Source organism: Harpia harpyja, chromosome Z, assembly GCF_026419915.1.
Source record: "Harpia harpyja isolate bHarHar1 chromosome Z, bHarHar1 primary haplotype, whole genome shotgun sequence".
Lineage (NCBI taxonomy): Eukaryota > Metazoa > Chordata > Aves > Accipitriformes > Accipitridae > Harpia > Harpia harpyja.
In genome coordinates, this window is record NC_068969.1 from 101,652,203 (window position 1) to 101,664,903 (window position 12,701).

General features: G+C 36.5%; 1 protein-coding gene across 1 annotated transcript in view; it reads left to right on the forward strand.

Annotated features, from left to right (window-relative positions):
- The window catches only part of TTC33 (tetratricopeptide repeat domain 33), a 55,701-nt gene that overhangs the window by 24,874 nt on the left and 18,126 nt on the right, over positions 1-12,701 (forward strand). Inside the window, exon 3 of the mRNA XM_052775628.1 lies at positions 10,022-10,103. Coding sequence (XP_052631588.1) covers positions 10,022-10,103 — 82 coding nt within the window. The remainder of the gene's footprint in view (positions 1-10,021; positions 10,104-12,701) is intronic.

Genomic DNA, 12,701 nt, shown 5'->3' on the forward strand with positions numbered 1-12,701 from the left:
TACAGCTGTGTGCATTATTGCAACAAACTAGTGTCTGTTCTGTTTACTTTTCTGAAAGTGTGTTATAAATCTATGGGTAGTTTGATGGAAAGGGAGTTCTTCCAGAACTCAAAACATTCTTTGTAGATGTTCCCTGCTGGGTGGAGCATAGAATTTGAGTCATAAAATAAGAGGAAGACTTAATTTTAGCATTTAGGTTTCAGAAGCCTAACTAAGTGGACTAAATGGCTTAAGTATTCCTATCCGGTAATTAATGTAGATAAAAACATCTGAAATATTAATCTTCTGTTGAATCTTTAATGTTTTATTTTGCATCTCATGCTGTGCTATGGGAAAAATTGAAGGAGATAGTTCAAACAGTTCTTGCTGTTACTGCCTTTTGGTAGGCACTATTATGTGTATGCAAAATCACACTGTCAACAAAAATTATCAGTCTGAATCTATTGGTTCTTGTAAGGTTGCTTATCAGTAGAAACATAACAGTGTTGTAAGTGACTAACTAGCTCTGTCATGGAAATTGGAGCACACGCTTGCCTGATCTGTCCCTTTGTAGAACATGTTTGCCTAGTGACACCGAGGCTCACCACTCCTTGTCTCTGTAGTGCTGGTAGTGAGAGTTCCCACTCTTCTTGCCACTTTTATGTGTATGACTTGCATGTTAGTCATCTTGGGATTTAAAAGTGTGTGATACATTCTTTTAGTTCCGGATGGTGACATCCAGTCTCTATACAATCTCTATATGTGTATATTATGTCCTTGTAGGTTGATTGTACTGTTTATTACATACCTGTTTCACTTATTTCGGGACACTTGATGATTTTTGCTGACTAGTATTTTTGTTGGTACTTTATAGTTGTTTTACATCAATACTTTCTAGTCGTTTCAGCTATGTGGGGAGGTTTATAGGTTACCCGTCTACTTAACCTATTGGTACTTTCATGAAAAAATAAATTAAAATTGCCCTTTAAGTCTCAAAATGCCATAGAGAATTACATGTTTCCTCCATCCTTATTTCTTTCTCTCTGTTTTTGTATATAACTTCTGTCATTATTACTCTGTGATGTTGACATCAACAAACATTGTAAAGAGGCCAGAAGTAATAGAGGGAAAGAAAATGAAGGGGAATTGCATTCTTTAGTACAGATAACAAGAGCATGTCAACTAGAAGAAATGGAACTTCTCAGAATAGAATGTGAGCAGACTGTTGCTTTTTGTGTATCATCTCCCTCAAAATGTTTTGCCCTGTTAAAACGCTACCTTTGAGAATCATATTTTGGTAATAAGTCATTTTGAGAAAGATAAAGAAATACTGGTATCGAAATCCCAGAAACTTTTTTTGGTGCTGTTGACAGCTTTTGACTTCTTGCCCTAGTTTCTGTGACTTGATTTCTGAGGACCAGTAGGATACTAACATGAGGTAAGAGAAACAGAGCTGTCAGCCACCTGTTGACAAATAATTAAAAGGTTAAAAGGATGAAATGCCTACTCAACTAAGAAGAAAACAGATGGTACCCATCATTCTAGCTCTGCTACTATGTTTCTAAAGGCTGTCTAAACAAATAATTCTCAAAACCAGAATATGACCTCAGAATGGCTTCAAATGCAGCATAACAGTTTTTCTACTGCATTTTTCTTCCTGCTGCTGTCAGAGGAACTACTGTTGAAACTATTTTGAGGAACTAAAGCTTTGTATTTAAAACTTCATTTCAGCAATAAAAATACATTATTTCTCTGTGAATACTTAAAATATTATAACTATTGCAATATCTGATACTTGATATATATTAATTTGCAGCTTTTGTTTAGGATACTAAAATAGTGGATTAGTTTTACTGAACTATACAATTGCTTCTATTTTGAAGCTTGCAAGGTTACGATGGTATGTTCTTATTGCTTAAATATTGAAATGGCAGGTTCAGGAGTAATAGAGCTTGTATTCCTGTTCTTGATTTGAATTTTCATGTGTAAACTTCAACTCTGCTCCTATTTGTCACTGTTTGTTTTGGCTTTCTAGAGAGCTCTTGCCCATAAAATGACAGTCAATACCTGATTTATGTTAAATTGCAAGGCTGGAATTTAACAAAGTATTCCATGTCTTTATGGATGGTTGCAAAGCAGCTTCTAGACCCTGTAGAGGGTTACTTAGGTGATTCTTTTTTTTACCAGTTGTCGTCTTATCTGTCACTAATGTTGAACATGAAAGCATTTGAAAATGGAATTTTTTTTTAGTTATATATATAATTCATATTTGTTCTTTTTACTGCTCTTAAACGAACACAGTAGTTGTACAACATAGTAAATGTTCTCTTGTGTAAGAATATTTCTCAGTGATGTGGAAGGTCTTGGCAATTCCTGTTCCTAAGCACTCTAATATGACTTACAGTATATGTGAATATAACTGTTATTTCCTCTGTATGAACAGGTCTGTTGTTAGCACTACCTTTTTAAATAGAAAAATGATTGTTCTACTATGTGTTTAAGACAAACAGGTATGTTATATAACTTGAAACTAGATACTGGAGAAATACAGGTTAAATGTTTGCCTATCTGTAAAGAAGTTCTCAAATACTGTGCACTGGTGAATTCAGATCTTTCACAGTGTATTTTTACACACCTCTTTATGTTCTGTTTTGTAATTACTTGACAGTTTCGTGTTAATAGAATACAGATAGAAATAAGCTAATTTCTTTTGACTCTTCCTTAAAGTCAAACATTTATCCATGCTGTAGTTTTTAACTTTTACATGGTAAAAATCTAAATATATCTCACTGCAGTCTATCTGTTAATATTTCTATAGTTAATCAGGTATGCAGTCAGAGACGGTAGGGTCTTGTGGTTTTTATGACAAAACTAAACCAGGAAAACCACTGCTTAATTGAAGGAAGCATAATAAATTCTTCCAATTCTGTTCCTCCACTCTGAATAATATCCTGGTGTCTAAGTTAACAGCTTGTAGGGAGAACTTGTGCTGTTAACCATTCTCACTTAAAAATTACCCTACAAAGTTCTCAATACTACCACACATAATTAAAATTAGCCTGAACTTGTCAAATAAGATTACAGTTATTTTGACTGTTTTGAGCATTTTTGTAGGATCACTTGCAAAGTTAAGGAAGTGTTTGTGATTAGCAGTTTATTTCTTTGAGCTTCTGACAGTCTTCATGATGTACTCTTACTGCAGGTAGGTAAATTCCTCTGTGTTACATAGGTTTTATATCAAATCCATATTTTCAGGAAAAAAATGTGAAGTAGCAGTGCCAGGTCCAGGGAGATTCTGCAGCAAGGCCAGAAACAAAACTGTAGAGTACCCAGTTTCTAGAATTTTGCACGCGACTGGCATGTTTGACTAAGGTTTTGTTTAGCAGTGTGCAACTTGTTTGGGTTTTTCCTGAATATAAAGGTTTTTTTAAAAGAAAAATATGTGCTTTTGTCTTGCTTCAACCAGTGCTTGTCGATCAACTGTATAATTCTATATTAGTCAGAGCTGAAGTAATTATAATTATTTCACGTTTGAAGAATAAACACAAGCATGCGCACATACATGCTTTCCAAAGCCCTCCTTGAGGACAAAGCCCTGAAATTGTCACGCTGATAGTGCCAATGTACAAGGCACAGGAACGAAAATGGTCTTCAGTTAACAGCAAGAGAATTGATTAGCAGCTGGATGTGTTGCATTTGTGTTGCAAATTTTCTGGTCTCCTTCGAGCTAAGTGCAGTGTCTGAGTGAGGTGGACCATGGATCAGTGATTCACCAGATTGTAAAGAAGGGTATGAAATAAGTCAAAGGCAGCAGGTCCTTCAGCTCACAATTCAATATAAAATGTATTTGTGAAAGATATCTTATGGCAGACTCTCAAATATAGGCACTGTTCACTCCCCGTTGTTATCTAGTACTGTTGCATTAACTCTTGCCATTTATTGTTAAAATTATTTACTGGAGTATATTCCATTCCTGGGTCTCAATAAAATAATTATGAAGTAGTAATGGGTGATTTTTTAATGAGATTACTTTTTCATATTGTATATGAATAAATTAAATATTATGCCCACATGAGAGAGGATGCCTCTCAGAGACAGTACCAGAATCCTGATTTTACATGTGCAGCTGTAATAAAGATTAGGAAAATGGTAAGTGGAACTTAAGTTAAAAACTTGTTCTTGTAATTTAGCATGATGATAGGTGGTAATTGCTTTTGGCATGTGATGAAATGGTATTTGCCATCTGTTCTCCTGTGGAAGTTCTTAAGTGAGGTAAGTGTCTTTAAAGTACTTGCATAGCTATGTAATTTTGTGGTACATTCAACTGATGACTTGTAACAGAACCTTGTATTTGCTGCATAGGAAAATACTCAGCTGTGTAAATCAGACTTACTTTCACTATATGCACTACTAGTGTCCATGTGTCAACACCTGATATTGAGGGATCTAATATGTGCAAGAATAGTATGATGAATACTTACGCTTTGAAATGATGTGCATTAGCTATGTTCATGCTGTTTTACTCTGTGGTCAATTCAGTACAGTTTACCTACTTGAAGGGTGGTTACAGCAAGTTTGTGTTTATCTCTCCTTTACTGTGGGCGAAGAACTGTGGTGATTAGTGTGGCCATACCTAAATCAGCTTGTTAAATTAAAATGTTTTATTGGAAGTTTTAGTAGATAGTAAAGCAGTCAGCTTTAACTTTCTCCCTGCATAATCAGAAGTAACGTATGACACTTTATTTACCATAAAATAGCTATGCTTTTGAGCTGCAGTAATGATGATTCATCAATAGTGTCACAACTCAGAATTGTCTGCAATAAAAAAAAATAATTGTAGAGTTGCTAAGACTTCAGAAGAACATTTGCTATTGTACTTCATGTGTTTAAAGACCTACTAATCTTGTGAAGGTTACCAGTGAGGTTAAATGTGCTGTATGGCACTAACTATGGACGAGAATTTTCTGTGCGCACTTAAGCAAACAGTTTCCTTTTGCTGGTTCCTGCATGCTGTTCTTCTCTAGATGCTTCTGTAAAGTGCCATACAAATCACTTGCCATCCCCAGCAGAGGAAGTATTTTACTCTAAGAACCTAGCTGGGTTAGAGGACTCTGAAGTTGTTAAACACAAAAAAGCCATGTTACGTTCATTGTCCTTTATTCTTTTTAGTTTCCTCCTTTTACCTATTCTTTGAATCTTTTCTCCCACAGTCCCGCCCTGCATCATCTCTCAGCTTATAAAGGGAATTGTATTCCTGCAATTAGCTTCTGCTTGGCTTTTCATTTCTCTTTCCTTTTTATGTACTCTGTATAATTACTGAGTAGTGTTCTCTTTCTCTAGCTTCCACCAAAGTCTGAATTTGACCCTACACTAGATTAAAATTGTACTACCTGGTGTTTCTGGTGGCCACAGACCATTCATGTTCATCCTCTATGATACGATATGAGTATCTGACAATTAGCTATATTCTTTTTAAAATGCTGTTTTCCTCTTCCCTTCCTTAGCTCTAACTGTGTTTTTCCTCATCCTCCTGTAACATCTGATTGTAGGAGTGTCCTTCCAAGTCTCTAAGAATTCCCAGGAGTTATGTTGCCTCATCCCTTCTTCTGACACTGTACTCTGTGCTCTGCCTCTCCTGCAGGCCTGTCTCTTTTTGTCTGAATTTGATACCATCTCATCTCTTCAGTATATCTTCAGATATTTTCAGTGTCACTCTGAGCTTTCCCTCTGTTCCTGAAGTATCAGCCGTGGCAAGCATGTTGGAGTAAAGCTACAGGACTCTAGATCCTGCGTGATCTGCAGTGATGGTTTTTAGCTTTATATATACACACATGTATCATTCAGAAACTGATCTCTGTGTAACTTGAACAAGGTTTGTTTTTTTCTACCCCGAAGCCTGCAATTAAATATTTTTTATGGAAATATGAATTTGTTTTAAGGATTTTGTTTAAGAGTTCAAGAGATCCTGTTTTCCCAGAAGTTGTGTTGAAAAAGTGAAGTGTAAGCATGAGATGTTTGTTTCAGACGTTTAGCAAGCTGTAGTAAAGTGTGCCAAGTCTGTATAGCTCCCAGATGGTCAGTAGCACATCTGAAGAGAGCAGTTGTAGTACTTTAGGGGAGCTGTGGGATTTTGTATGCTGTTAAATAAAAGTTGGCAAGATCCATCAAGTCTTCTACACTGAAGCCACCCCAGATGTATCCAGTTCTCAATAATTCATTCCTTTTTATGGCATTGAAGAGAAAATGATAATTAAATTCTGGTTATAACTGTATAATTTTTTGTAGTGAGGTGTACTATTTTACTGAAGTCACTGTGGGTAGATAAAATTAAGTGTACTGTATTTCTATAATCACATAAATAGTAATTAAATACTTAAAAATATGATAGTCTTTTCTTAAAAATGCTTTATATTAGTGGAGTTTAGATTCTTAGTTACAATGTGTATACAGATCAGGCTTTTACTTTTGCTGGTAATATTAATTTGATACTCTATAAAATCAAAATATGCCCATTATTAATATTCTGTGTCTTCTTTACTGCTACATTAGATAAGTTTTTACAGTAATCCCAGACATCTAAAAATTAACGGGTCTGTTATAAGATTATATTTTGCTTAAAATTCGTTTTCATTTAGCCAAGCGATAATCATATTTCCTCTTAAATCATGTATCACTGAGGTTGTTGATGTCTTAGTATCATATAATCCTAAGGAACCCTAGAAGATTTTCTACTCCAACTCCTGCTCAAAGCAAGGTCAACTACAGCAAGTTGCTCAGGATGTTATCCCATTGGGTTTTGGGTATCTCCAATGATGGAGATAAGTTTAAACAGAATTTTCTGTGCTTCAGTTTCTGCCTGTTGCTTCTTGTCGTGTCACTGGGCATGTCTGAGAAGAGTCTGGTTTCATCTTCTTTACCTGCCCCCCCCCCCCCCCCCCCCCCCCGTTGGGTATTTTTACACTTTGATAACAGTCCCCCTTGAGCCTTCCTTTCTCTAGTCTGCACAGTCCCATCTTTCTCAGCCTCTCCTTATATGACAGATGCTCCAAGCCCTTAATCATCTTGGTGGCCCATTGCTGGACTCATTCCAGTATGTCCATGTCTCTGCCATACTGGGCAGCCCAGAACTGGACCCAGGACTCCAGGCATGGTTTCACCAGAGCTGAGGTAGATCACCTCTGTCTGCTGGTGATGCTAAGGCAGTCCAGGATGCTGTTGGGCTGCTTTGCTGCATGGGCACATTGCTGGCTCCTACTCAACTTCTTGTCCTCTGGGACCCCCAGGTCTTTTATCTGCAAAGCTGCTTTCCAGTCAGTAGGCCCCCAGCCAGCTAGTGCTTGGGATTAAGCTTCCCTTTGATAAATATCAGAGGTTTCTGAAGAAGGTTTATAGCATCACCAGTGGATGGACCTGCGATTTTTGAGTCTCATTCTTGTTTCTGAGCTGTTATTTTTGATACAAGTTATTTTAATTTTTGCAATGCTAGGTTTCATACCCATTTTTCTGAAGAGACATAAGATTCAAATGCATGTTACTGTGCCTCAGCTGTGCCATAGCATGTGTTCTGAACACGTGTGCTCTCTTTCCATATCAGGCATATGGGAAGAAGCTGAGGTAGACCCTAGTGGAACAGCATTAAGCTAAAATTCATTACTTCACTTTTGCCAGCTCTGACATGGCAGTTTTTGCAGCTCAGCTGATGCATACAAGCTTGCTACCTGCTAGTCACTCAACTGTATGTGAGCTTATTTACTTGCTAAGAAAAGAAATGGGAATAGCAAATGGAATGCTCATTAAATGTGTCCGTTAAACCCAAAGCAGATGTCATATTTATATTGAAGTTTTCCGTTTCAAAACTAGTTCTCCCTCCTTATAATGGTAAAGGTGTAATACAATTCAGGTCAAAAACGATTCTGAGAGACAGTAAAATGATCTATTTTTAAATTATTTATTTTACAATAGTACCCCTGTGTTAGCTCACTTCTTATTTCAGCCAAGGTTTATGGTTTTCATAAAACATTTACTGGAACCTTGAGTTTACAACTGTATCTTATATCCCCAGGCAACTTCTTCAGTAAGGCATTTGATATTTGGTACAGTATATAATCTTTTCCTTCAAAAGAATGAGGTAGAAGATTCTTTGATTAATGGGCTGTCTTTATAGAAAGGAATTTTTTCCTGAATTTGTATTACTAGAGCGAGCAACATGGCTCAGTTTCTCTTAAGAACCGTGTCCTTAGTTTTTCCTGGAACAACAATGGAAACATCTTTTTTCCTGAACATTTAAAAGAATAGAACAGTCATGTTTTATCAGACTTTCTTTTTAAGGAAATACATGCACTGAGACGATCAATTATTTCACAGCTGTGTGGATATCTCCACACTGTAAACTGGTAGTCATCAGTTAGTCTTTCTGAGCAGGCGGTTCAACACCTACCTGCAGACAAATCTTCCGTCTCCATCCCTCTTCCATTGTGTTCTTAGTCCCGGGAAGCGAATCCGGCATTCTGTCATCACTTCTCTTGGATCACACTTTCTGAGGCTCACAGGCAGAGAGCATTCATACACAGAACACTCCTAGCACAGCATTTCTGTGAATGGACAACTTCTTTTCCCTTGCCCATCTTTATTCTGTTGGCAGACTTGACAAATTGGCAGCAAAACCCAACAGGATTTCGGGCAATGTTTGCTTATATTTAGCGCTTCCTTCAGAGGTAGCATGTTCTTGCTAGGAGTTTTTATCCCATTCAGATTGACAGTTTGAGCAATGATGTCCCTTCTGTAGAAGTAAAAATGAAGATTCCTGAAATGCAACTTTGTCTTACATCTTTCTATTTGCAGAATGCCGGTGTTGTTCCTTCCTTTCTGGTTATTGATGTCATTACTGTATTTGCTCTGTTTTCCAAAATTGTCTTTTTCTAAACTTTTTTGCTATACACACAACATTGCGCCTTGCTGCATGGCCATGACACCACCTAACTGAGCTGAGGCCTTACTTTTCTTATGCATGTAGGTTTTATAGTGCTGTGTCCGTGCTAGGTCTTGAACAAAACTATAGTCTTCTACTCAAAAAGTAGTTCTTGTTAACTAAATGACAGCTTAGGCTTCTGCTGGTGTATGTAGAAAATGTGGTGATGTTTTCTTTAGTGTGAACACCTGCCCATGGGGAATGAACTGAGATGACAAATGCACAGCTGGTGGCTAAACTTTGAGGAAATGTGAAAATTTATTGAAACAGCCTTTGCTTAGCACTCAAATTAAACATCATACTTATCAGTGTCATTTACAAACTAATAATACCTGAATCATAATGAGAGTTTGACTTCAGTTGCATTGCTTTTCCAATCTATTCTTCTGTTCCCAATCGGTTCAGAACTTTCTGAAGTCTTCATGTGACTGCTCTGGAAACCCTAGTATGCATTTCTCCAAGTTTAACCTCTTTGTTCAAGACAAAGACCTACTTTGTATTGGTTTTGGTCAACTCTTCTGTTTTGTAGGGAAGGGCAACATATTATGAAGCTACTGTATACCTTCCCAAAGTTGAGTGATTTCAGTATAGTTGTTTACTTTCAACTTCCTTCTTATATTTATATACCAAAGTTATTCAGATGTCTTTAGTATCTTACAGTACAGAAATGCAGGAGGGTAAGTAACTCCCATGTTTCAGCCTTTTTAGACTGAAAAGAAATTTTAAATTATGACTGTAGCAAGGCATGTTGGGTTCAGATTCTATTTCTTTATGCCTCACCAAGGATGATGTTGACAATGAGGGGAACTGGACTTAGTTCAAGATTTCAAGTCATTGCTTTGCCATAGGTTTCCTCTGTTGACTTGTAAATTCTCTTGAGGCTGGTTGTACAGTAGTACTTAGCATCCATTTGGTCAGAAGAACAAATAGCCCGTTTGTGAAAACAGTTCAACATGTCTTATAGGGAAATGGTTAGAAAAATCATGACACTTTATTTAGGACAATGTCAGGATATAAATAGAAATATCTAATATCTTTAAATATAGTGAGACTGTAATATTGTTTTAACTACAGGTACCGAGAGGCTATTCAAAAGTGGGATAAAGCACTTCAATTAACTCCAGAGGATGCTACGCTTTATGAGATGAAATCACAGGTAAAGCATGACAATTCTTTTATCAGTTCAGAAATTAAAAAAGAAAACACTGTGCTTGTGAACAGGTACTATGCAACATTGTGTAGTTGTTGTGTACAGAAACTACAGCACAATTTAGGTTTTTCATTTTTCCCAATGCAACAGTGTATCTTTTAACAGGAATTAAAATAATGCTGTTATCCCAGCCAATCACAATAAATGTATTTGTTAGGACATGAATTAAGATGTTACAATGTGGAAAAAACAACTGTGAAATACTTAAAAATTATATTGGGAGGAGCAAAGAGAGCCTTACTGTGAGAGATTTGCAAATTTGACCATTAAAAATCTGCCTGCTCTTTCTAAAGTGTTGGCTTAATACCATCAACATTAAACAAGGATACTGAATGCAAAAGATATGCTCCAGTCTGTTTTCGTATTAAGTATTACATAGATAAATTAGTCTTGGGAAAGAGCATTAAACAGAGTATACTTATGATGTCAATTCACCTTTATTTTAAAGATGTTTTGAGGAAAAAGCTTGCAGCCATCAATCCCTCACTAAAGTTATGAGATTAAGCTTGCAATTTGAGTGTGTCTTTGCATAGCTTAGATGGCAGGATCCATTATTTTGTTTGGACTGGGAAACTTTTGTCTCCATCTGTATGCAAAGGTAAAAAAATACTTTTTTTTTTTTTGGTATTAAATAGAAATGCTCTTCTGCAAAAGTGATTTTAATTTGGACTGAGGATGAGAACAAGAAATGTATGGCTTCTTTCAACCAGCTGGACAGATTAGAATGGGGAAAATTATTTTTAGGAAGGTAGCTACTCAAAATATGGCTGAGAAATACATTGTTTAAAGTTACGAGAAAAGAAAAAAAAAGTAAAACCATGGTACTTCAGTGAATGTGTTATGTAACTTTTAGGAAGCTTGCTATATTGTTTACTTTTTAACTCTTTGTTGAAATTCTTTTCTTGTATAAAGAAACCAAAACACCCCACCCCCCCAAAAACCCCAAACCCAACCTGCCCCCCACCCCCATGCCCTCCCCGAAACCCCAACAAAACCCAAGAAGCAAAGCTGGCTATTTCCCAAGGTGTGGTGACTGCTCTGTTTCTTTTCTGGATGCTATCACATGGCCTCACAATCATGTTCTCTGGGAAGTGAAGAAATTTTGATTCTGCAAAAGAATTAATGGAATAATCATAAGCTCATTTCAATACAGTAATGCTGAAGGAGGCTTTTGTTTTATATAGCTGCAGAAGGTTTAGGTCTTACTTGATTTTGCATTTGGTTTGAGAAATACTTTATGGCTTTAAAGGTTTTTATTTCTGAATTATTTTGGGAGAAGTGTGTTGTTGGATTGTTTTGTCGACATATCCTATGTATGCAAGGGATCCAGACAGACTGTTAGGGAAGACTCGGGGAGGGGTGTGTATGAAGGGTTGATTTCTGACTTGGTGCGTTAACTTGAATGGTGTTCATAATAAGAGGTAGTAATTGTTTTTACTTTAAATTGCTGAATTTTTCTAGTGCAGTTTTCTCATTGTGTATCCTACAGGATGCTGAAAAGCGGGCATTTGTTCTCCTTGCTTTCTTACCTGGCTAGATTTGTAGTCAATTATTTCTTCCTAACTTCTAAAACAGGAGGTATATATCTTTTTAGGAAAAAACCCAAGATCTCTTCATGCATGTTGTTCAAACCTTGTGGAAATTCTGCAGTGGTACTTTCTGTTAATTTGGGCATGGTTAGGATCGGATCTATACATTATTTAGATAGTATATTAGTATTTAGAGATCTCCTATATGATTTAGGTGCTTGACTCCTGCATGCTTCTAGAGTTCTGTGGTAACAAAACATCTTAAACACGTAAACCTCCATTGAATATTTACTTGTATTTGGATGCCTTTACATCAATGCTAGCTTAAAGGAAAGATCTGTCTAGCTTAGTATCCTGACAACTTCCAGCAGTGGATGCCTGAGAAAAAGTCATACAAATGGTACAAGCATGTAGCAGTACTTCCCTCATGATACTTTCCCCAGCCTCCAGCAAGCCTTGGTCCAGGGACTTGTCTGTGCTGAGAAGTGCTTGAAAGATTTTTCTTCAACAAATTTGTCTCATTGCTTTCTGCTCTCATGTAAGCTTTTAGCATCTGCAGAGCTATGTGCCAATGAGTTCTAAATCTTAATTATGCACTATTGGAAGAGACAGAATAATACACTTCTGCTTTAATCAGCAGCTTTCCAGGTTGCTGTAAAGGTTGTTAACTTATGTAGCTGTTCATTTGTACATTTAATTTTTAACTCCACTAGTAAAGAAATTCTTTTAAGATATGAAAATGGTATGGGTCCTATAGTTTTTTTTTTTTTTTACTAGCATTTAAAGATTGACTCTGTTTTGAGTAAAACAGACCACCTAGTAGGATTTCTTCTAGGTTGGAAAGAAATGGTTCATGTGCTCTGATGCTGGCTCCTTAACACAGGGTATTTTTGAAGGAGCCTTTATTATGCAATTAGAATTTCTTTTTTTTTACTTAAAGTCAGAGAAAGCTGTTGAAAAGCACAGTTATGCTCAGTGGGACAAATTAGTGAATAGCTCATTTGTAACAGTTCTT